This window comes from Saccoglossus kowalevskii, chromosome 1, assembly GCF_978046115.1.
Source record: "Saccoglossus kowalevskii chromosome 1, keSacKowa6.1, whole genome shotgun sequence".
NCBI classification, from domain to species: domain Eukaryota; kingdom Metazoa; phylum Hemichordata; class Enteropneusta; family Harrimaniidae; genus Saccoglossus; species Saccoglossus kowalevskii.
Window position 1 is genome coordinate 20614672 of NC_140641.1, and position 27494 is coordinate 20642165.

The 27494-nt window shown below is 36.8% G+C and overlaps 1 protein-coding gene across 1 annotated transcript; it reads right to left on the reverse strand.

The window, feature by feature from the left end:
* Positions 1 to 471: 471 nt before the first annotated feature.
* LOC102800854 (mitochondrial intermediate peptidase-like) lies at positions 472 to 27321 on the reverse strand. Its single transcript, XM_085499796.1, has 17 exons — positions 26941 to 27321; positions 17605 to 17778; positions 16220 to 16308; positions 15900 to 16050; positions 15155 to 15337; positions 13630 to 13835; positions 13315 to 13375; positions 13110 to 13162; positions 11956 to 12109; positions 11634 to 11797; positions 11107 to 11146; positions 6472 to 6514; positions 5410 to 5555; positions 4692 to 4820; positions 3758 to 3823; positions 2899 to 3094; positions 472 to 2540 (listed from the first exon to the last, which is right to left on the reverse strand). The coding sequence occupies exons 1-17, from the start codon at positions 27088 to 27090 to the stop codon at positions 2476 to 2478; spliced, it is 2070 nt and encodes a 689-aa protein (XP_085355922.1). The 5' UTR covers positions 27091 to 27321; the 3' UTR covers positions 472 to 2475.
* Positions 27322 to 27494: the final 173 nt, after the last annotated feature.

Genomic DNA, 27494 nt, shown 5'->3' on the forward strand with positions numbered 1-27494 from the left:
AAGTCAAAAGTTACGGAATCCCACTTTTTTTATGGGGGGGGGGGGGGTAGTATGCAGGTTTTGAAGTCGTCAAGTTCATCGTTTCACATGTTGACGCAATGTTTACGAATTGCTAAATAATAGTTTATCTCTCGTTTTTTACATAAAAAATATGCCGAATCTTGATGCCAAACCAGTAATGACTTGGCAGCATTATATATATATTCCGAAATACCTACCTAGTACGATTAACAAATATTAGAAATGTTAAAACAGATTTCCAGCAAAATTGATAAAAAGAAAAACACCATACAACAATTTCTCTGCTCTGATGTCACACAAATACACAACTTCCAAGTGATTGGTTGTAGCCTTTAGGTCAAAGCAGGTCAAGAGTTCAACATTTCTGATTGCCAAACAATCACGCATCTTGTCTCAACTCGCATTTGGAAGTTACTACCCAATAAACATACATGGAAACATACAAGGAAATGGATCAAAAAACAATTTTATTAACTTTTTACATTTCATCACACAATATATAATTATTATTAAACAAAATAAAGCAATATTGCAACAATTGAAAATACACAAGGTGTTTCGCGATTACATTCTATTTTCGTAACTTCTTATTATTATACTTTCAATGAAAATACATCCCTGAAGTATCTTTGCTCGAATTAATCTTAACTTTTTAGCCATTTGATGCATAAAAACGCAAGTTAATTACCCACCATTTCTTAGCCAACAAGACAACTGTAATGTCTATGGAAATACATTTAAAGCAAACAACAAATAATAAACAAACTATAAATAAGAAAGTTTGCATTGTATTGTGTTTTGCATTCCGGTATGTCATACTTTGTCATCTAGGCAAAGGTCAACTGTTTGAAGAAATTTTCAGACAGGAGCGATTATCAGGGTATATCATAAGACAATAGAAATGAGGAACTTGCAACTTTCATGAAAACTAATGGAGAATACAATAAAGATCTCATAGTGATGGTATAATACAACATATCACAATAGTTTGAACTACAACCAGTGATTTTCTTTTCTGGCAGATGCAGATTGACAAAAAATATGCAAAAATACATCCAACACTCCCCTATTCGAACAAATATCACCGTTTTAAAGGCGTTAAAAACTAGCATCAATTTACAACAGATCCTAGTTATGCAAATGTTATTTGCAAATTGTTCACACTAAGTCACATGACACTCGACACACACACACTGTGACAATTCTAGTCTGTCGTATAACATGATCTGCAAAAGTTACTGCGCCCTCGCTGACAGACTCACTCAGACATGTCTGCATGGGAACAGCTACATGTCTATCCTTTCTTAATTGAAAGTGTTCTGCATACTTTTATTTCTGAAATTGATACCATTGCCCAGCTGAAAAGAATTGATGACTGACTTTAAAGTTTTTAGTTAAAAACAAGTTTTTGATCAATGCAAAACTGGAAGTGAAAACTGACTAATATTTGTTAAAAATATATATATCAATATATAACATAAAACAAGTCTTCAAAACTGACATGAGTCAGTTATTTTGAATCAGAAGATGAAACAAATGTTATTGTGATCAGTCAATGCATGTCAGAGACAGGCTCTAGAACAGCATTTGTATTTGCATATTTTGTATAACCAAGATCTGAAATTTTGATGCATTTTTAACCATTCAGTCATCCTAAATCAGACTGTCAAATAAATCTATGTGCATATGTGGGACAAAATGCATGATGTATATATAGTGTTTGATCACAATCAGTCAAGGCATGTCAGAGATATAGCTTCAAAACCACATTTATTGAAAGAAATTGTCTGCCAGTCGGCCATTTTAAATCTGATCTGAAGAACAAAATGACATGCATCAAGGTTCTATAATGTCCAATGCTTTGTAATCAAGTTTGAAAGAAATACAGCTACACACGAGCAAGATCAGATTCAGAAATGGCAGAAATGCTTAATTTTGATGTTCTTGAATTTTTAACATTAAAATGGCCACTGCTCGGTCATCTTGAATCAGATCAGAAAATGAATGGACGTGCATATGTATCCAAACACATATGATATGACATTTTTGATTCCAAGAACGGAAAAGAGAGGTAGTGATATATTGTGTGTACCTGTATATACCGGTATATAGAAACAGTACCTTGAAACGTGGCAGTAAACACACTAGGTATGACATTACAAGATGACACACATCAGCAATACTAACAGTATAATCTGATGACATCATCATAAAATACTATGATGGCATCAGTAACACAGTGTAATTTGATGACATCATCATAACATACTTTGATGGCATCAGCAAAACAGTGGAATTTTATGACATCATCATAACATACTATGATGGCATCAGCAACACAGTTTAATTTGATGACATGACATACTTTGATGCCATCAGCAACGCAGTGTAATTTGATGGCATCAGCAACACAAGGTAATCTGATGACATCATCATTTCAGTTCATTGTCTGCATTAAAGTGCATCCTGAATGAGGGACTCCACCAGTTGTGATGTTGATAATTCCTTGCCAAGCATATCTAAAAACAAAAACATTACTGACAGTAAATTATTAATTATCTAGACATGACTGAAGGGTTGAGTTTGTCATGAATGCATGAACCCTAAAGGTCACACATCCTGGCACTTTCTTAGAGTATTGTTGTAGGAATCCTAAAGGTCACGCATCCTGGTACTTTCTGAGTGTATTGTTGTAGGAACCCTAAAGGTCACACATCCTGGTACTTTCTGAGTGTATTGTTGTAAGAACCCTAAAGGTCACACGTCCATCCTGGTACTTTCTGAGTGTATTGTTGTAGGAACCCAAAAGGTCACACATCCTGGTACTTTCTGAGAGTATTGAGGGCTAGCTATTAAAAAGATGGAAAGGTTACTTACTTTGAACTAAGATGGAAGGCTCTTCACCACCACCAAATGCCAACATTTTCCTCCTATAGTCTTCTCCTACTTGTCTATTCAGTGGGTTGTTTTTGAAACACTGATGCCATAGCGATGATGCAACTGCCCTTGACAACAGATAACTATAATACTTAGCACCATACCCGACTAAATGTCCAAACCTCAACTGCCAAGCCTAGCAATTTGAAAAAGGAAAACACAAAATTCAATAAATCACCATTGACAATGTCCTCCTGATATGTCTGTACGATTGTCATGGTACCAATTATGACAATAATTTTTATTTCCTTGTATCCATCTGCAGTTAATACATTATGCAAATAAATAAATAAATAAATAAATAAATAAATAAATAAATAAACAAACAAACAAACAAACAAACAAACAAACAAACAAACAAACAAACAAACAAACAAATAAATAAATAAATAAATACATAAATAAATAAATAATGTTACACGAAAAGGGGCAAATCACGAAGAACTGCTTATTGATGATGTTCCCTGTTTACACTCATTAAATTGAGAATTGCCTTAATGGGCGATTCAAAATATTAATCACAAATAACATGAAATAACATGTTTTATTTAACAACATCATAAAAGAAAAATCACATTTCATGATATTGTTCTAACAAATGCTTTTTGTACATTTGCTTAAATGTGTGGAAACATTTACAATTTTTCAGATTATTATCAATACTGTTCCAAAAGTTTACTCCAGCACAAGATAAACACATAGCTTTTACCCTAGTCCTTCTGTAAATAGTACCAAATTTCTGACATTGCAAATGAATATTAAATTTAATAATACATAATTTAGTAATACCGCTACTTACAGTATCCTTTATGTAGGGCAAACAACTATATTTATTCTGAATTTCTGCTAATAATTCAGCAGTAGTCTGTAAAAGGAAAGAGAAATTACGTTTTATTTGGATGTCATACATGGAAATTAATTAATGTTTCACTTTTTTTATATATTAAATATTTATTAAAGGTAACCATACACAGTACATTTTGCTACAGAAATTGTATTCAATGTTTTTGACTACGACTGGTACACGTCATCGCTTTGTGACCATCTAAGGCATCTTCCTATCATAATGGAATTATGTAAATTTAATGCATGGTACCCGTACATGTATACAAAACAGAGCCAACATTAACCAAGATTCTTCCTGTTTGTTCTCCATTTTAGTCACCTAAGGTGCAAGTCATTTATATGTTGGTGTTCAATCCCTCTGTTAAACTTTGAACTTGTGAAGTATTGATCACAAATCCAAAGCAACAACACTTATGACACCATGACAGGTTTAATTGAAATAATGACCAAGAACCCAAGATTCGTGCATTGCTATAGTGTACAATTTACACAATATTGAGATGCAAAATACTTCTATAAATCAAAAGATACATAGATATATTACCATTTTCAATAAGACAATAACCACTGTAAGTTATCAAATGAGTTGTCATGCAGTGTGAATTGAATTTTGGGTAAATAGACAAAGTGTACATTACATGAGACCCATGCAACTCTAAACACAAAACATTATGACGAATATGATACTTTACATCGCCGTTTTTCCCCCAATTCAATTCGACTATCCATGGAGGCGTTCAACAGGCAGTGTGTTACTGATCACATAAACCAAAGACAGTGAGTCGTAAATTGTGAGTAAGACCGATTTCTAAGTCGAAATAGTTTATACGGTGCATACACAGATGTCGGTTGTAGATGAACCTACCAAATTACGATGTAGATCTTACCAACTTTAGGGGATGTTTTCCATGATATATTTGGTCCAGTATGGAATAGTAAACTTGTTGTTCCAACTCGCAGGCTGCAAACATCTTTTTAGAAGAGCACAGCTTCGTTATCAGTTCTTCTGGTATAGTCTGTGTTCAAAGATTCAAAACAACATAACAAGCTCGATTTGGATTCCTCGCAATTTTCTCTGAGAGGATGATTTTTAGGAAAAGAAATTATTGCAGGAAACACAAGATCTACGGTAGTTGTAGCATTAGGAGGTTATATCCATAATCCCAAATATCAAATATTGTAGTCCACCAATTTTCATATCAATGCACCAGTTTATTTATACATGTGATTTAAGGCCATATTATTAATGCAATGACAACACCAGAGCAGTATGATGTCAATAATTTTACACAATGTATCTAATAATTTTCATGACTTGTACATATTATTTTGTTTCCTTTTCGAATTTTTGTAGCTTTTTTTTTTTTTTTTTTTTTTTGCTTGAGTTACGGGTATATTTTTGTCATGTAATTTGCAGTTTCCATAAGCTTTGGATTCTTTTAAATTTTGAGTTATTCAGGACCATGTTATTTCTGGTGAAATAAATATTTCAATAAAATTCTATAAAATATGGTAAATTTGTGTGGATGGCAATGTGTGATTTAAAGAGACATGTATATCAAGAAACTCGGAAATCTTGTGAAATAGTTTAATTATATACTGTACCTCTCCTGTTTTATAATGTTTGGCAAACAACTTGAGAACTCGATAATCATTGGCAAAATATTCCATGAGAACTGAAGGCACTTCAGCGAAGTCAGTGGCACATCTCGTACCAGTGACATGTTGATAGGTGGTCCGGGCTAACATGGCTAAACAAACAACACACCGGGGGTAAGTACCAGTGCAACTGGGTCAGCAAAACATGTACATGCAATTCTATATGTTTCCTTCATATCAGTCAAATGAGGTATCAATTTAGGTAAGTGTAGGTACTTGTATTTTGTACGTGTACACTGCAATCAGTATCATCAATAAAAAAAATTCTCATTTATCACAATAAATAAGTTACAATGACAAAGCCTTCTAATACTGTAGAATACTTTTTTATTTTCGCTTGAAATTTATTTTTGTAATTTTCGCGGATGGGATGATTCCGTCAAAATTAAATCCAGCAAATATACTTTTTTTCCTATATTTCACATTCAACTCATCAAAAATCAGAGAAAATAAATTCCATACAGAACGCCCAAAAATCCTTTTCAGCGAAAATTAATTCCAGCGAAAATAAAGTATTCCACAGTACATGATACATTTTCCGCTGACAGAAAAAGAAAATTTATAGAATATTACTCTTCAAATTAATTATGAAGATGAAAAACATGTTATATAAAGATATCACCCGTACACATTATAACAAACAAAGTTTGGTTAAGTATAGTAATGCATATTACATATATACCTAGCAATTTTTGATAGGTAACTAAATATGGCATTTTATTTTTTATTAACAGGTCATTGTCGAAGCATAGTTTACCGTGGCATATGCATTCACAATATATCCATAGGCGATCGATATCCATGCTGTATCATATAAAAACGATTACCAGTATTGGTTGAGCAATGATCAAAGACAAAGTTTTAAATTAGTGGCATTTTGAAAGGGGTGGGTGCTTTGCCAAATATGACGAATATAAAAATTGACACTTGACAGGGCATAGGTGCTAGCATGGTCCAGTATGGTAAATGGCATATAATTGTTGTAATTGCATCATGTCATATACTCACAATGCATTGCATGACCCATCTCATGAAATAAATTCTCCACCATCTGTAATGTAAAACAGTGATATCATAGTTATTCATTTTATATGACTAATGGTTATGAACTGGTTTTAACAGTTATGGATTGGTTATAGATTGGTTACAATTTGCTACAATAATTTGCTACAATGGATTGACTAAAACAGTTATGGATTAGTTACAATGCTTTATAGATTGGTTATAATAGTTATAACATGTGTTTGGTTCCCCGTCTGGAAAACCTAGTACGGTTCTCGTAGCAACTCAACGCTCGGACCGGGCAGAGAAGCAATTTCTCCTGATCCTCCGGATCGACAATATTTGACAGCCGGGGGATGAAGATCGGTTGAGGATCGTGTTCTGGGATTTGGTTCTTGGCGAGAAACCTGCTTCGTGTCTTTAGTACAACTTGATCGTCCATAAAGGCAGCGCAACGGTCCGCGAAGGACAGTGCGCCTAGCTCTGACCGGCTAGACCGACTAGACTTGACCCCAAAGAGTTCTCTATGGCAGGGGACAAGGCTGACCTGTAGCCAACGATCGCTGCGTAGGACAAACCTCCTTCGTCAAACAAGTGGACAAAGAAGTCTGCTACCTGGCTGATAGAGGGATGGCATGGATCAATCTCCCTTCCACTACACCAATTAAAGTATGCTCGCCATTTCGAGTCGTAGGCAGCGTTGGTGGAATCCCTGTTGGCACTGGCCAGGACGTTGGCAGCCCGCTCAGATAGACCTTCCATCTGCGTGAGTCTACTGAGAGCCTCCATGCGTGTAAGTGGTACATTGCTGGGCTTGTTGGCAGTGCGCCGTCCGGTTGAGACAGCAAGTCCGGTAAGTCCGGAAGCACTAGTGGTGTTTCAACTATCATTTCCAGCAGGAGTGGAAACCAGGCCTTGGCCAGCCAATTGGGCGCCACCAGACTTAATATGCAGGTGGGCTCCTGTCGAAGTTTCTCCAGTACCCGGTGAATTAACGGGAAGGGAAGAAAGGTGTACGCATCCATGTGGGACCACAGGATCGATAAGGCGTCCACGGCCCAGGCCCCTGGTGTCGGCAGGAGTGTTACATATGTCGAGAGCTTGGCATTCCGCAGCCAAAACAGCCTGGAGGCTACCAACTGGGGTATCTGCCATTCCGAGTTCTGGAGACGGAGCTGCCTCGAAAGGGCATCTGCCAGACCGTTCCTCACCCCTGGAAGGTGATGTGTGGTTAGCTCCACATTGTATTCCAGTCACCAAAGGAGAATTTGCTCTGCTATGACCGACAACGATGGGGAACACGTCCCCCATTCTTGTTGATGTAGGAAACCACCGCTGTGGTGTCTGTGCGGAGCAGGACACTGCGGTCTCGAACTTCGGGTAGAAAGCGTAATAGTGCTAGGCGCACCGCTTTCAGAACCAGCCAGTTGATATGGTGGTCCCGAACCCAATGCAGGGGCCATATTCCTTGGGCATGTTTGTCCAATAGATGCGCTCCCCTTGTATAACAACCAGTCGTCTAGATACGGATTGATGTGTACCGACATTTGGTGGAGGAGTAGTACTACCTGTTTCATCACTCTGGTGAACACGTAGGGCGCTGTGCTTAACCCGAAGGGGAGCACCCGAAATTCAAATACTTGGTCCAGGTGGGCGAATTGAAGGAGCGGGCAACTCGCTGGGTGCATCGGTATGTGCAGGTATGCATCACATAAGTCTAAAGAGGCTAGCCAGTCGAACCGGTGGATGGAGAGTAGGACACTGGATGGTGTCTCCATGCAGAACCGATCGAGAAGCATATACATGTACTGATTTAGTCTGCTTAGGTCCAGAACCGGACACCAGTCGCCTGTAGCTTTGGGTACTACGAATACATTGGAGTAGAAGCCCAAACTATTCTCTGTATGACACTCTTTCTTAGCAAACTGTCTACTTCCTGTCTGATTGCTTCCGCCTTGCGGGAATCCCCTGGCAGTGCCCCCAGCGGGGGGGGGGGGGGGTACTGACAGGGGCGATGGAGATGTCAGTGGTATTCTGTAACCGAGGGTCACCACCTGGAGCGTCCAGGGATCAGTTACCTGGAATGCACCGGCGCAATCTGCGTGCGACAGGGATCTTTGGCCATGGGTTCGGTGGTTGCAAGAGGGGGGGGGGGTCTCTCTTCTTCCGTGAGGTGAGCTTCCCCGGGAATCACTGGAGTTACTAAGTCGTAACCTGATCCCTTGCTGGACCAGGAGATACGTGCAGGTGGGGTCGATCTGGATTCCAGCCCCTGCGATCCCATCAGCCTAGAAGCAACTGTGAGTGGTTGCTTTAGGATCGAGGGTGGGGGAATATACATCATGTCACCTGGACTGAAAATATTCCGCATCACCCCAACAGCGTGGCTTACCGAGTCATTACACATTGTGGACCGCCCGAGGTACCCACTGTATCCAACGCGAACGAACTGCCACCGCTCAGCCTAAAAATGTGGGCGAGAGCGTGTTCAAGAGTGCGTCTCATGACAGGGTCGGTTCCCTCTGGGAACGCCAATGGGTCGGCAAGAAGGGAGTCGAAACCCACAGCGGAGCTCAGACTTGAAGGTAAATTTTTAAGTCCGGTACTGTGCGGCGAACCTTGGCTGGTTGAACGCGGGGGGAGGTATAATGTATGCCCTGCACCGACAGCCCTGCCCCGAGAATGGAGTCTTGGCTACCAGCATCCCCGTTGGTGTTCTGTGTCCGAGGTCCCCGAGGAGACCCGGTGTCACTAGCCTGAGCCTCGGCCTCAAATTAGCGGAGGGGTCACGGCTGGGAACGGGGGGTTACGTGTCTAGAATGCGAACAGTGCTTTCTAGGTTTCTTTCTGCTTGCTGGCCGAGAGGCCGCAGTGGAGACAGCTCGCTCTGACTGCATTTGGTCTACCCGGCCTGCTAGGGACGCAATCTGCCCCGATAGACCTTCGACCAACGCAAAACGGGCGCCGTGCGAGGATGGTTCCACTGCCTGAAAAATCAGACTGTGCAGATGCCCTCCAATCAGCGGGGGGAGACAGAAATAAGTCGGTTCCCTCCACCGCCGGGACTTTTGCTTGGTATCCCGGTACGAGTACCGGTAGCCGAGTGCGAGGATTTCCCACTCATGTCAACGCACAACTCACCCATACCTATGTCGGTTCCACCTTTTCGTGAACGAGCAACGCGGTCAGTCTGGGCAATTTTCATAAATTGCTGGAAAGAATCCCAGGCTTCAGAACCCCAGTGATTGCAAATATTCTCTGGGCAGACACCCGAACCCTGAACGCAGGTAATACATCGGTAGAATTTAGCATGTGCGTTCCAGTCTTGCAAGTTCCGTTTACAATGGTTGCAGGTCCGCCTCAAAAACTGAGGGGACAATACCGGCGACGAGCTTCTGGCGTTGCCAGTGCATCTATCCATTTCTAAATACATTGTAAATAAAAGATGACATGCATGAGGGAAACGAAATACAGTTGTCAAAGGTGCCGCCATGAAACCAACAAGTGGCTACGTGGTGGCGCCGGGTTTTAATTTCTTTGTTGTGGAAAAACATAACACACAAAGGGGCAAACGACACGAGGGTAAAAAGATAAGAAAAACTTATTCTACCAGCTAGAATGTCGAATTCCGCGGCTGCGGCAATGACCCACGCTAGAAACCTGGACAGGAAAAAGCAACAGAGCCAGGCAGAGCCGCTCAGAATCATTCCCGATGAGGCGGAGATGAAAGAAGAGTAATTGTATGGCCGCCTATGGCGCTGCCATGTGGCCTCGGTCACGTGGTTCGTGATGTAAGGGAAGTAGAATCTTGGGGTCATGGGGCTTCCCCTGACCTAGATTCTATCTCTCCGTCACCGACAGAATCGCTGATTAATGCCTACAGTTCAAAATAGTCAATTGGTTATAATAGTTAAGGATTGGATATAATAGTACAATAGTGCGTGTTTGGTAGTCGAATTATCCAAATAGTTGTGCCATGTACTGATATACTCCAGGGTACTTTCATACTTTCACATAGCCAAGCCCAGCAATGACACAGACAATTTGAAAAGGCCAGGATTGATTTATCGTTCAGACTGCATGTTGTATCAATACACAAATTTCTCTTAGATCTCATAGTTACAGTGTGCCAAGTTTATATGATTTTTAGGAAAATCAATATTTTACAATGAAATCTGTACAGATTGAGTAGAATGAAGATAACTGTACAGTTTTGGAAAATACAAAGTTTTCTAATGCCAGGATTTAAATTGTTTCAGTTTGATTATTTAAGATATCATATGAAGCTCATTTTATCTGCTTAAATTTAGGCATCTGAAAACCACTAAACTTGGTGATTAGAACAATCAAGTTTCATACGAGTTGGCTACATTAGTATAAGCATGGTAATGATACCGTAATCTTTGATGTCAAGGAAGTATGAAACAATAAACAGTTATTGTAATATTCGGCTGTCATCCACAGACATTTCATTCAATTAATATACTGATACGCGACCTGGTCACTCAGAACCTTGGCATGCAACCACGGTGCAATACTGGAGACTGAGATCCATCGGCTTAACACAAATAATGTACGGTACAATCTATTTTTTTAAATGTAGCAACAAAATACAAATATCAAACAATTATAAATACTTACTGAATGAGACAATAGTGAAGGTATTGCCTTGGTGGGTGTGCTGTCAAAATACAAACAATTGTTAATTGGAAACAGACTTAGAAAATATGCTGTCTCCAGTATCACTATGACTGAAAGTTCATTTTGAAACATTGTTAGTAAGGGTGGTATTCCTACAAGACTACGAAAACCATCAATGGTCGTACCTGCAATTGACTTCACCGACAAGCTTAGACGTCGTGCATAATTAGCACATGATTCGTACGCCGAGTTCAGTAAAACATATCTGACATTTTAACAGTCTGAGTCGGTCACGTGATAAAAAGGTTATCACCTGATATCATTTATTTGTAGAGCTGGTTGTTATACAAAGCATCATTCAGTGTATTATCCAATCACCTTGAAGTTCATAGACAATACTAGCCAATGATGTCACTCGTAACAACCATCTCTACAACATTTACCCCTGCATATATTAACAGCGCTATTTCTAACTAAACATCACAACTACGAATGACATGCACTACGTAAGTGATGCAAGTACTTACGGAAAACTGCACATAAGAACAACTACCGGGAATTGATAGCTCCCGTCATCGAGACGCCTCCCTCCTCTAATTGTAAAATGACAATCCTGTTGTGATTTACCGACTCTTTCAAATAAATCACAGTAAATGTAACCTAATAAACCTTCAGACTCGTGTAAAACAGCCTAGAATTAAGAAATGAGAGTCACAGTGATTATTTATAAAGAAAATTTGATGCAGGTATGAACAGTATGCCCTCTACAGACCAAGTTGTGAAATAAATCACAGTGCAGCCCCCACACTGAGTAGACGGTAGTAAGATCAGGGCAGTGTTATAACTCACCAGTTTGCGTACATCGCTGGCCCATACTTCACCAAGTTTTGTTTTCTCTTCTTTGAGTTGAATACCATATAAACAGGTCAGTATATAACTCAAGCCTTCCATACAGGTGCCAAGTGAAAAATATGGAGCGTATTCCATAGAATTCAAGTCAAATCTGCAGTACAAATAACAGTATAACAAAACAGTATATTTCACATTTACATTGAAACGTTTCTAAACCAGAAGTAATTGGTCGGAAAATTTATTTATGTTTTTCACGTTGATTTATATAAAAAGACGACCAATTTTTAGTATTGGCATTTCCAAAACGATGCCCTGTTCATGAAAATAACTGTTCTACTTCCAGTCAAGGAACATAACCATTCCTAGGGAGTAGGAACATTCAGCATTTTGACGAATGACGACATGATTTTGGAATATGCCGACTGGGTCCCCTTCTTAGTATAAATACGGCATCATTAATTCCTACACAAAAACATCAAAGATTACCTCCATCTTAATCCAGATTGAGTTTGTCAGTGAAAACACTGCTATTGTTTTAGCTTTTGACTTGTATGTCTTGTCTTTTCAACAAATTAAGGACAGAGTGTGATTGGTCAGCAGTGTATAGCACAAATAACACATTTCAAAATGGGCAACAGATGTAACAACAAAAGTTTCCATGTCATATCACATTTACATTCCAAGAAATATCAAAGTGACATAAATACACTGTGTTTGCATTGATAGTACCGGTAGCTTTTACAAAAATTACAGAGGTGTTTCTACATGTATGGTCAAAATACGCCATAGTTTTATTATTCACCATGTATATTAAATGCAATTTTTTGTTAGCGTACTCTTTTATTAGGGATATGCTTCTAATGAAGTGAGTATGGTATTTGCTATATTAAAAGCACAAGTAAAACAACAGTTTTATTCATTGTATCCTGGATCATTGAAATATGACATACTATGACCAGAAACTGACCTGTGTTACATGTATGTACTAATAGAACAAATATGATATCACAAATCTAATAATGGCATTTTTTTTCAGCATGTAAAAATAAGAATGTTACAAATGAGCATTCATAACAATGATGGCAATTTTTAGTTCTGTTTTGGAAATATATGATAAAGCTCAATCAATCAAATCCTCCATTTGAACTTACTTCTGGTGTTTTGCTAACCCTGTATAGTATGGCAAATCCCAAGGCATGATATCCTGTTAAGAAAATAAGAAGTAAACAGCCAATACAACAAACTCTTTTCATTGGATAGTAAAACCCATGAATGAAGCAATCAGCCAATAGTATTGCAGATAAGATAAGTTTGTCCAGATTCAGAAATTGAAATATAAATTAAACCATAGCTTACTGGATTAGTACTGTTAAACTGCCTCTTGATTGCTTTGAGTTGGGATATTTCTGTTCTGGCTCTGTTCAACATTGACACAAGAAATAAAAATATCAGTATTGAAATGCAAATTTTTAAATTAAAAGTCAATGCAATAATTATTGTGATGTTTATTCAATTCTGTGTAGTACCGTACATACAGGACATGAGCTTTCTACTCCAATCATATAACACAATGTTCTGTACTGCGACAATGTTCACGAACAAAGACTAAGAAGTTATTTCTGAATCTGAATTTTGAAAATAACGCAACAATGCAATAACATTCACTCTTACCTGTCATGTACTTTATCTGCAGTCTTCTCCAAGAATTTCATGACATTTTCAGGGTCTTTAGCCAATGACGATTTCAACGCCCTGTGTGCATATGTAGGGTAACCCACTAAATTGGCCAACTCAAAGCGTGCTGTCAACAGCTTGCTGAGTATCGCCTCTTGTTGGGGGTTTGGATAAAGGAATATTTTATACGCTATTTCTCGCACCTGCAATTATAGAAGTTCTATTTTACACATTGAAACATCACCCATCTGAGAAACTCACAAATCAGACATTGTGCGTACCATACACTTCACATTATTCTTCTCCCCAGGCTGTTCGAGCACAATTGTCGTACCACAAGTCAACAAGCCATGCATGTCACAGTCCCAGTTAGTTATTGAATTTAAGATATATAGTTTTGTTTATAGTAATATAGCTGGAATATAATCATGTCAGAAATATGATTATGATGATTGTTTAACATTAAAATGATTGACATTTGTATCTAATCATCAAACGAGTACTTGTCCATATTGAGAGATATTGCTCTGGAACAACCTTAATTAAAACAAAATCAGCCATTTTGAATACTTGTATATATCTATAACATGATGTATAATGAATATATAAAATTTGAATGAAATTCATCCATAAATGCCAAAAATGCTTGATTATTGATGATTTTTTTAGTACAAAAATGGCCTGTTAATAGGATCGTCAAACCAATATATCCGTATATCAATGACATGATGTATAATGAATATCAAAAATTTGAACATAATCAGTCAGAGCAAGTCAGAGATATGGCTCAAGAAGCCCATTCATTACAACAAAATGGCCGCCAGTCAGCCATTTTGAATCTTATATGAAAAACACAATGATGTGCATTAGGCTCCTATAATATATTATTATTCAGTGTACCAAAATTTAAAGGCATGTGGTCGGCGCACTAAGTTGTGTTCGATATGATTCATGTGACATGCACACAGGGAAATAAAATTTTTTGTTTACACGAAATTCAAAGCGAGTGACAACCACCAACCTTATTGGCAGTTTGAGTGTAACTCAAATTGTGCTTTACTGAGCATGTTACTGCACATAGATGCAATGCATTATGGGAGATAACCTATCATACCGGTATATAATGAAAAACTACCCGCCCTGGAAACTAACTAAATTATATGTCAATTTTTTTGGAAATGTTTTCACCAGATTAGGATTGTCAATAATTCAGACGAGCAAAATTTTGAGATATGAAGAAATAATCACACCATAGAAACCAGAACCACATACATGTAGAAAGTGTAAAAATGGCAATTTGTCCATTTTCCATAACATTTTAGACTCCTGTACCTCAAAAACAATTGTTTGGTGATCCCCTCATTTTTTTTTTTCATTTTCGGTATTCTGATGGCATTGAACATTTAACTCCGCTCGAACCTCCTTGAGACAATTATAGTTTTATTCAGAGTTTTAGGTAGGGGATTACCAGCGACAGTGCCACAGACCAAAATGATACAATACAGTTATTACTATTACTCACAATATCATTTGCGGAGTCTGTATATAATCCGGTGACTTTGATTGCGTCCCCTTCCACCGAGAAAGCACCCTGTATATGGTCTGGTAGTAAATCTTTTCGTACTGTGTTTGCAGTCTGACATCCTTGCATAAATTCACTTCCCAATCGCAGGATTTCACTGTTGAATTTCACAACTTTTCTTCGCTGTGGAGCGATAAATGCACAGAAATTATGATTGCTACTGAGAACAATTTTCATAGTTTTGATATTTTGAAGAGGAAGACTAAATTTAAACAAGCTGCCTGTCGGCTGAGATAGCTTCGCTGTTAGCATTGCACATTTCAATTAAAGAACTGAAGATATCATTAGAAAATGAACAATATGTATAGTATCAAAGCAATCGAACAAAAATGACAAAATTGTTCACCAAAAATAGAGAGTTAGAGATTTTTACATGAAATGAACAAATCTGAAAAAGAACCATCTAAGGTACTTGCATATTAAATTTGAAAACATTCTGACTTGCGGTTTCAAAGAAGAAGTTGAAAATGTAAAGTTGACGACGATGACGGACGCCGACAATGGACAATCAGTAATCAGTCGTAAAGTGAGAGAAATAAGATTGTTCATTAGTGTTTGCTATCTTGTTATATGTATGTGAACAACATTGAAGTCCTTGGCGATGAATGACGTCAATAACAAATGATGTAAACTTTGCGTGACAGTCAATGTGGTCACAATAATTACAAGATAACATTCAACTTACTTTACCAGCACTGAGATGTATACCACTCTGTTCAAAATCAAAGAGGAAGAGTTCTGCGACTCTCTTTGATTCTTTGTCCATACTTTGCAGAACACTTTCATTACTCAGCAATTTCCTGAGCGATTCGTGAAGCCTCACGTTTGTATTTAATCTGAAACACAAAAATGACTAAGTAATTCTATGATAATAAATTCCCTTGCTCGATACACATGTATGTACACATTGAGGGTCTCTACCAAATTAAACATAAAAAATAGTCAAATTTAATATGCCAACTCAGTATAAATTCCGTCTGACCAGGAAACTGATTGTATACTTACTTTTCCACCATATTTCCCACTGAAAAGCAGGCATCTTCAGCAGCCTCGATGTATTCAATTTTTGGATGAGCCACTCTCACAAAATCAGCCTAAAGACAACAAATTAACATGAATCGTTATGGCATTCATAACACAACACCTGCCATGTTTCAACTTTTAAGTTCTCAGTTAACAAGGTCTTTCATAGTAGCATTTCTATGGGATTGACGTACTAGAATGAATGGGTTCAATTATGAGTTTTCACTGATGACATCATTTGACTGGCCCTCTAGCGGCGAAATGACGCCAGGCAAAACGGACGTTTGTCGTCTGCTTCACAGCCCGTTTTATATCCGATATTTAGGGCATTTCGCAGCACATACAAGTTATTTTTATCGACAGAATTCATTCATAGATCTCAAATTTTTTGTACAGAGTGTCAAAAGCACACTTCTTCTTCCCTTTAATATGTTCTCTGCACACAGGAGAAAAAAAACCAGCAGCCTCTGAGCTGGGATAGCTCCGCTGTTAACAATGCACTTTTCAATTAGAGAATTGAAAATATCATCACAAAATGAACAAATCTAAGATCAATTCACATGAGATACCTATATGTATAATATCAATGCCAGCAAACTTGCAGTTTTCAACAAAAAGTCAAAAATGTCACTTTTTACCAAAATTACAAAAATATTCATCAAAATTAGAGAATTGAAGATATCAACACGAAATAAACAAATATAGGTAATATCAAATCAATCTTGCAGTTGTCAAAAATTACATTAATTAGTCCACAATGTACTAAATTGTCATCAATAAACTGATAATTATATTGTTAAATTGTGATTATTTTCAGTTAATTAATTAATTTATTGTATTCTGTACTACCCGGTAATATCTATATTCTCGAGAAATGTTTTATTTTACATCAAATATAAAATACAAACAATTTATGTTTCTTTTAGATCAAACGCACAACAAACCATGATTCCAGAAAATATTATGAAGAATGTACAATTGACCATTTTCCGTACACTGCGAGAATCACGCGTTATGCGTGAAATTGAACGTAAAAACAGGAAAAACAAAGGTCATAGCGTCGTAGTCGCGTCAAACATCGCGTGGGATTCGACAAACGCGAAAGTATTTCGGGGACATTTCCATGCTTAATAATGTGCTGTCCACATTTGATGATAGGCAATTTCGATTAAGTAAGGGTATTCAGAAGCAATATTCCTCTGTCGAAGATCGGCCGGTCAATGTAAGCTACGAAATAAAGAAATTCTAGTTCAAAATCAAATCCTTCGATTTTTGCGGCAGACGTTCGATGCGCATCTTTCATGCATCTCGCGAGATCTCGCAATTGTACGGAAAATCACCTATTGATATAACTGTATCATACTTACCAGATCAGCAACTCTACAGAGGGCATCTGAGAGTTTGTCGAATATTGTCACTAATTCGGGAGTTGTTGGGCTATTGACTGCATCCTTCACTAATCGTTCCACTTCTTCCAGACATTTGTGTTGTGCAATTTTGAAACCATACGGTTCAGTCAACTCATCCACACCGAAAAGTCCCTAAGAAGAAATCATACCGATAGTTTGATTATCTCTCGAAACAGAGTAAAACAAATCTATGAAACATGGTACATGTACATCATATTTTACCCCCATCAAACATTTCTTACATTTCACACCTAAAAATCAGTAGATGTGGAGCCAGTTGTTATGTACAGTTTTAACTGCAATTTTTTCAGATTATTGGATATCATAGATACAAGTATAAATATCCTTGGCATAACTAAAGATGAGGGCGGGGCAATAGTCTGTAATCTGACAGTTGGAATAGCCACACATTTTCAGCAAATAAGCCTTGCAATAGAAAAAGTTTCATCCAAGGTACAGGTATATCAAGTATCAAAGCAATTGGAGCAGCAGTTTTCAAGAAGTCAAAAATAGCATTTTCACCAAAAATTACTAAAACATACCTAAAAATAGATGATTAATGATTTCATCATAATTAAATGAACAAATCTGATAGTCATCCACCCAAGATACCTATATACATTAATTTTGTATAACATCAAAGCAGTCGGCTGATTGAAGTCAAAAGTGCAATTGTTGGTCAACCAACGACTGATAATTACCTTTAGTATACAATGTATGAACAACTCCACTCTGACATCTACAATGACAGCAGAGTTAAAAATGGCATACTTCTAGGATTTCTTAAAATCCAGCATGACTGCCAAACCACACAACAATTTACAAACAAACTTTAATTTACTCTGTATGTACATCATGTATACAAAATGTCAGAGCAATGCATTTAGTGGTTCTGAAGTTCTTCAATGCATTTTTGAATTATAAATTATAGCGCCAAAAGTTATGTGACATTTTATAATTTTTATTAGTGATATAGATAATACATGTTCCAATGTTGCTATATGAAAACAAATTTGCTGAGATCCTCGGTAGGATAAATAGGCTTCAAACAAAAGGGTCCCCTAAACATCAGAACAATAATACCAGGCTTGCAGCCCCTCTTGGCTTGGACCCCTAAATACGCGTACGATGTAGTACTATTTTTTAAAAAATGGTGCCCGACTTGGTTTGCCAATGAGTCATATTCGACATACATATCCCAACAACTGTGATACCCTGTAATGCTGCACAGTGGTCAGTATCAATAATTTTCTCCTTTCTAAGTTTAGTTTGAATTAATTACTGCTTTCATTTATTATATGAAACAATGTAAATGTGGAAATAATGTTATAAACCTCACATCTCGATGATGTCCCAATTTAAATACAGTATCCGACATTCCTGTAGTCACTATTCATATGGTATTTCACTTTAAATTATTGATACTCCCCCATGAAGAATGCTGCGTGTCTGTGCACCAAGTTAAACAATGGATGATTTACACTGTAATTGCATGTGTGCTTGGTGATTGTTCCTGTTTCAGAAAATGCCAGTATCACCTCCATCATTTAAATTGTATTCTTTTGTCAATTGTAAATATTGATTCAATGTCAAAGTTCAATGTATACTAAATCGCAAACACAGCACCGATATACACGAAAGGCCCCTTAAGTCTTCATTGATTCTGCTGATAGAATCCAAAATGATCTTATACAATGTATTCCTAAGCTAACAACTATTTCTCCAAAGTAAAGGTGATGCTAAACACTGCATGTTTAGAAATATTTTGTTGGTCTCGCATTTGGTGTTTAAGTAAAATGTAAAACTAAGATTTATTCGTATTCTACTTCCACTCGTGCCAGGTGATTGTTTCTCTTTCGTCGAATGGTATTGTAACAGCCATGCTGTGCAATGGGCCATTCCAGTTTATATCTGCACCCCCCCCTGTTGATGTGGTCGGATTTCCAGCACTGTATGATGGGGAAAATACCCCGGAATTCCAACTGTATATGGAGAAACAGAATCTGGAAATCCAGACGAGTATGGAAAAAAAATTCCTGGAAATCCAGGCAGTTATGGCTACTAAAATAAAATATGGCCTAGTTTATCTCGCCACATACTGGTTGATGAGGTTGGATTTCCAACAGTATGACTAAAAAAACTTGGCATTCTGACTGTATATAGTAAAAAAAAATGGGCCAGTATGAAATAGTTATTACTGATAATTAGATAAGGATGGTGGCACGAATGAGCTCAACAACACCGTTGAACTTGAAATTTTGAACTTGGTAAATTAGCTTATGATGAGAGTTATATTTGGAAATCCTACTCTGTATGGTGGCACAATGGAACTCATCAACACCATAAGTAGGAACTATAGTTTTGGATTTCTATTACTGTATGGTGAATGGTGATTTGGAAATAAAACTTTGTATGACTTATACACCAATTGAAATTATACCCTGTATGAAGTAAACACACAAGCTCATCAACAGGGGGGTGCAGATATAAACTGGAATGGCCCAATAAATCAAGTGTTTTTCAGTCCTAATTACTGATTTAATGTCGGTGATCAAATCATACGATGTAATAAAGATTGATATGACGCCAACATACAAGTCAGTTCTCGGAATTCACTGTTATCAGCAAATGCCGCCGGTTGAACCCAAAAAGATACCATACTCGTAAGCTATTGATAGAAATACAACATGACACCTGAAATGACTTTACAAAGTTAATTTCATACTATCCACACGGTGTTCAGAAACGTCTCAACACAGTTATTTCACTATTCATCTTGTAATTCACTAATTTTCACTTTGTCGCTATTACAACCCATGAAGAATTCTGGAGTACCAGTCTGTCATAAATAATGACTTACTGTCAAAGTTAACAATCTATGATGTCGTAAACATTTGTGATGCGTCAGCAAACATTTCAGTGCTTGTATTGGTGATCCGCTCCGCAAGGATTGCCCTTAAAATCACTTTTGTGTGTGTGATTTCCAGTGTTTTCACATACTAATTCTTCTGTGATTTTTTGCCTTGGCCGATTTCGCTCAAACTTTGCAGGTAGGTCACACCTTCACCCTAGTTATTAGAAAAAAATTCGAAAATAATTTTGGCCTACTGTTGCCATAGCAACAGCCCCCCAAAAATGGTTTTGGATAGCTTTGCGCCAAATGCATCTCCTCCTACAAATTTAGGATACAACACCTCAGACATAGCTCATTCTACTCAGCTTGAGTGAGGACACAAAGTTACTATTTGAATTTTTGATATCTTTTTTCATTACCAAGAAATTTGACCCCAAAGTTGGGGTAAATGTTCACCAGGAATGGCTTTTTAACTCTTCTGTGATTGTTTTAGCTGAGCCAATTTGGTTCAAACTTGGCAGACAAGTCACACCTTCACTCTAGTTAGGCTGTAGAATCTGAAAACAAATTCTGGACCACTATTTCCATGGCAACAGCCAAAGAACTGATTTTTTGAATACCTTCGCGCCAAATGTGTCTCACCCTACATTTCTTTGAATAAAAAGCACGGACGTAGCTCATTCTACTCAGCTTGAGTGAAGGCATAAATTTATTTATTTGTTTTTTATGTCTATTTTCATTGGCAAGAAAATTGACCTCAAACTTGAAGTAACTTTTCACCAGCAGGCAGATAGTACCGTCACTAATTGGAATACTTTCGCCCCAAATTTATTATCTCCTACCAGTCTTGTAATAGCAGTGTTCAAATGATCATGCTTTTTATTTTGGCTACGTTGCACATCGGTGAGGGATCACCGGTGCCGACATTGTTACACTGTATCAACGTAATCCAAACGCAACTTTGAACTTTGAATGAACTGTAAATGCTGCCTTCAATCTAGAAAATACTACTGCAAAACGATTGGAAATACTAAATTTAACAGCAGAATACGTCCTAGCAATTAAAATAAAGTGACTTCTAAAGACTGAATGTTTTTTGTGAACTTCATATACGGTGCCTGGTTTTAGTTATAAACCGACATTAGCTTCACGTTCATGTCTTACCATGACAACAGCCGAAAATATGTTCCTTGTTTTTTGAGCGGAGCAGATCGCCAAAAAGCCTACCGGCTTGTTTCTCTGTTAACAATCAGTCTCTCATTGGCTAGTAACAATATAAAATGATTGTGACCCACACACACAAAAAACAATGACAGATATATCTTGGCAGTTTGAATATAAATTTTTTTCTCATGTAATCTTTGTGTTTGGAATTACAACCAACTATGTATTAAATGTCAAAAGATGAAGTGCCTGTGAAAAGCCCACCTACACATTTATTTTTGGGGTTTCTGTTTTAATTTTAATTAAAGAAATCATTTTTGAGTAAAATTGAAAATGATTCCAAGTTGTAGCCATACCACTGTTCTGTCGTCTGTTTCCGGCTTTCTAACTTCTCTCAAACTTCTCTACGCCACCAAACATCAGACAAAGGCGGAAAAGCCATGCCATGCCATGCCATATGCTGAAGACCGTAAAAACTTGTAGTTGTGAAGTTAAAAAGTGTGTGAATTACTAGTATGCTAATGAATTGTGATTTTGTTGTCTGGGAATAATGAAATATTTGAAGATCATCTGTCGTTTTATTTCCCCAGAGTGCAAAACATAAGATATATTGTTTTGTTTATAGTAAAATAGTTTGACATAAAAACATGTCTGAAGCAGATGCTTGATTATGATATTTTTATAACATTAAATTAATTGACATTCAGTCATTTTGTATCTGATCGTCAAATGAATTTTGTCCTTATTGAGAGATATTGCTCTGGAACAGCATTCATTAAAACAAAATGGCCACCATTCGGCCATTTTGAATCGATACATCAAACCAATACATCTGTATATTTATGACATGATGATGTATGATGAATATTTAAAATTTGAACATAATCAGTCTAAACATGTCAGAGATATGGCTCTAGAATCACATTCATTAAAACAAAATGGCAACCAGTTAGCCATTTTTAAGCCAATCTGAAAAACAAAATAATGTGCATCACGGTCCCATAATGTCCAATGTATGTACCAAGTTTGAACAAAATCCATCCATAAACGTTCAAGATCCAGTTCCGGAATGCCAGAAATGCTGGATTTTGATGATTTTTTAGCACAAAAATGGCCACCATTTGGCCATTTTGAATCGAATAGCCAAACTAATATGTCTGTATATCTATGAGATAATGTAAAATGAATATTTAAAATTTCAACATAATCAGTTAAAGTATGTCAGAGATATGGCGCTAGAACCGCATTCATTAAAACAAAATGGCCACCAGTAAGCCATTTTGAATTCGATCTGAAAAACAAAATTACTGTTCTAATGATGCAACATAATATTATTTGTCGTTCAAGAATTGTTAAAAACGTTAGATCATTTAAAAATCAATAGATAATAAATTGGAATCCAAGTTCTCCAGAACAGTGTCACATCTACTATGTCCACGTTGTGCAGCAATGTTGCCTCTTGACGTCACTAGGGTAATTCTTGTATGCAAATGAGAACTAAGGATGTGCTCGTGCATTGATTGTCGGATGTCGGAAATGGCATACTGAAATAAATAGCTATGAATATAATAGTAAATCTATTCAATACAATGAAGTTTTGGTCATTTAGCCCGAGATAAGCATTCATGCACACTCTCCCATGCTAACGATCTGGACTGGGCCAGATTCAATCCATACTTTCTTAGCCCGTGTTAGTATTCATGCCTGTTTTCTTAGCACAACTAAGGTATCTGACGATCCATGCTAAGAAGCTGTGATCAAGATTTCTCTATCTTTTTGACATTCAGAGTTAGTCATACGATAAAAAGTTTATCACTTGATATGACTTATTCATAGAGCTGGTTCATACACGTACTCTTGGTGTTAAGTGTATTATTATTATTATTATTATTATTATTATAAAAAAATCCTCTTAAACAACAGGGTTTGTGACATGTGAAACAAAAGTCTAATTGAGGATGAAATGCACTTTTTGATGGAATGCAACAAATATGAGTTGCGATCTTTTCAATAAAGCTAAGGATATGATCCCAGCATTTGAAAATAAACCTGCAGAGAAATAATTCATGGAATTGTTACAGAGTGAAAATATTATTATACCAGTAGCACAGTTCATAAGTAAAAGCTTTGAAGTCAGGAAGCAGGATCATACTTGACATTTTAATGTCTGCTGTCAGCAATATTAACTTTTACTATTTTTTCTCCATTATGACAAATTTTACCTACTCTTCATTATTTTTATTAGTAATCTTACATTATTTAGTATTTTAGTAATTTTGTATTATTTAGTAATTGTATTTTGTTATCTAGCAATTTTTTTTTCTTGTACCTTGTGATCATTTCCTTTTTCTCAATAATTTGTCAATAAGTAAATAAATTATTAATGCTTTAATTCAGATCTTAAGATCCATAGCAGAACAGAATTATCCACAGATTATTCACTCTTTTTCGGTTTGTGAATAAAACTATGATATCAATTGCATGAACCAGCTTTTCAAACAAATGATATCTCTTATAGGATTCACAGTCAATTCGTCCCAATTCACTTTCGTCCCAACACATTCGTCCCACAAGTCGATTCGTCACAATTCACATTCGTCCCACGAGTCGATTCGTCCCAATTCAGATTCGTCCCATTTCACATTCGTCCCAATTCACATTCGTCCATTTTTTAAATTTTTAGTCAGCATTACGATCTTGAACAGGGTCAAGTTCTATGCCAACTGCTACTGACACGCTAACTAATAACTCCACGTTGCGTGAACGGTGTATTTGTATTTATTAACTAATAACTTGTACGTTGAATGTCCGGTGTATTTGTATTTATTAACTAATAACTCTACGTTGCACGTAAGGTGTATTTGTATTTATTAGCTAACTAATAACTCTACGTTGCACGTAAGGTGTATTTGTATTTATTAACTAATAACTTATACGTTGAATGTCCTGTGTATTTGTATTTATTAACTAATAACTCTACGTTGCGTGAACGGTGTGTTTGTATTTATTAACTAATAACTTGTACGCTGCGTGTACGGTGTATTTGTATTTATTAACTAATAACTTGTACGCTGCGTGTACGGTGTATTTGTATTTATTAACTAATAACTTGTACGTTGAATGTCCGGTGTATTTGTATTTATTAACTAATAACTCTACGTTGCGTGAACGGTGTATTTGTATTTATTAACTAATAACTTGTACGTTGCGTGTACGGTGTATTTGTATTTATTAACTAATAACTCTACGTTGCATGAACGATGTATTTGTATTTATTAACTAATAACTCTACGTTGCGTGAACGGTGTATTTGTATTTATTAACTAATAACTTGTACGCTGCGTGTACCGTGTATTTGTATTTATTAACTAATAACTTGTACGTTGAATGTCCGGTGTATTTGTATTTATTAACTAATAACTCTACGTTGCGTGAACGGTGTATTTGTATTTATTAACTAATAACTTGTACGTTGCATGTACAGTGTATTTGTATTTATTAACTAATAACTCTACGTTGCATGAACGGTGTATTTGTATTTATTTTATTAACTAATAACTCTACGTTGTGTGTACGGTGTATTTGTATTTATTAATTAATGACTTGTACGTTGAATGTCCGGTGTATTTGTATTTATTAACTAATAACTTGTACGCTGCGTGAACGGTGTATTTGTATTTATTAACTAATAACTTGTACGTTGAATGTCCGGTGTATTTGTATTTATTAACTAATAACTTGTACGCTGCGTGAACGGTGTATTTGTATTTATTAACTAATAACTTGTACGTTGAATGTCCGGTGTATTTGTATTTATTAACTAATAACTTGTACGGTGTATTTGTATTTATTAACTAATAACTTGTACGTTGAATGTCCGGTGTATTTGTATTTATTAACTAATAACTTGTACGGTGTATTTGTATTTATTAACTAATAACTTGTACGCTGCGTGAACGGTGTATTTGTATTTATTAACTAATAACTTGTACGTTGAATGTCCGGTGTATTTGTTTTTATTAACTAATAACTTGTACGTTGCATGTCCGGTGTATTTGTATTTATTTATTAACTAATAACTCTACGTTGCACGTAAGGTGTATTTGTATTTATTGACTAATAACTTGTACGGTGTATTTGTATATATTAACTAATAACTCAGCGTTGTAGGTAAGGTGTATTTGTATATAACGTCGGCAAAAACAAAATGGCGCAACGAACAATTACGTATGCCAGTGCATGACGTGTACGTGAACAGTTCGTTGTTTGGATGTGTTTGTGCTTATATATATTTTTGCTGTACAAAATAAAAAATGCCGTACTGAGGAAATGTATTCTTGCCGTGTCGACGTGTGTCACATCGATGTTACGTTATATACACCTACCCACCGCGTTAAATGGTAGAACCAAAGATGGCGGTCGATTTGCGTTTAAGGTTCAGTTCGATCATGTTCCCTGTTTTCAATGTTTCGAATCAATAAATGTCGTTCATTCAAACACAGCATTCATATACAGCACGATACGCAATATCGCGAGAATTTTAAGTTATCAAAGAGCAACATTATCAACGTTGAACTAGATAGAGGTTCGTGTCGCCACACTTAGATAGGGTCGGGTCGATGCGGTGGGTCGAGATGCCCAGGGTGTCTGGGTCGAGATGTCCAATTTGGGTCGAAGTGTCTTGGGTCGAGAAATTTTTGGGTCGAGATGTCTAGAAATCTTAATTGGCGAGTTAGTAGTGGGCTAACCTTAAATCTGACGAATCGACTTTGGGACGAATCAACTTGTGGGACGAATCGACTTGCGGGACGAATCGACTTGTGGGACGAATCGACTTGCGGGACGAATCGACTTGTGGGATGAATCGACTTTGGGACGAATTAACTTGTGGGACGAATCGACTTGGGACAAATCAACTTGTGGGACGAATCGACTTGGGACGAATGTGATTTGGGACGAATCGACCGTCCCCCGTCTTATAGTACTCAATCATGTTACTTGTTCATACTAAGTTTCAATAAAATTCGCCAAGCCATGTCTGCAAAACAAACGATAACTGTTCAAATTTGCTATTTTTATTACGTTTGACAAAAATTGGAGGAATAACTGAAGCTAACATGCATCCTATTATGTCTTGCCATTGTACCAAATTAAAACATAATCTGTAAAGGTGTCTCTCAGAAATCGGTAAAAAAATGTTGTTCTTTTTCTACCTACCGATCTCCACACAAAATTAAATGGTCAATCCCTTATATATGTACCATGCTTATACTTACCACGTTTCTACCATTACATTCTGTAGCGGGCTCGATTTTGGTGTTAAATGCGCATGCCAATGGCGACCATGTCGTCACCGCTCGTTTGCCTGAGAAAGTTGTCAACAACTTTGAGACATGTTTGCTTCTAAACCAAATCATCTTATACATCTTGTACGTGATGGCAAAACTTTGTAATCGTCGCTGCTGTACAATTAGGAAACACTATCGAAAAAAGAATCCAGTCTTTAAAATTCGTGTAAAATTATGTGAGTTAATCTGTCTCACATACATCATCAGAATATGCCAAGCTCTTAACCAAGGGTGAACGGAAACTGTAAAAAAAGCGAGAAGACCTTCGCGGTCAGTGATCATATATGGGCGCATCCATGTTGGAAAGTTGCATCCTGGGACAAGTGAACAACACAGTCAGAAAGTAATATTTGTTTATCGTGAAACATAAATCTATATTTTATTTGTAGTACAAATCATCCTTCGGAATTCACTTTTACATTCTAATATTGCATCTGATTTTTGCTAAACGCGTTAGGCATGGTACACAATTTTGTTGAACT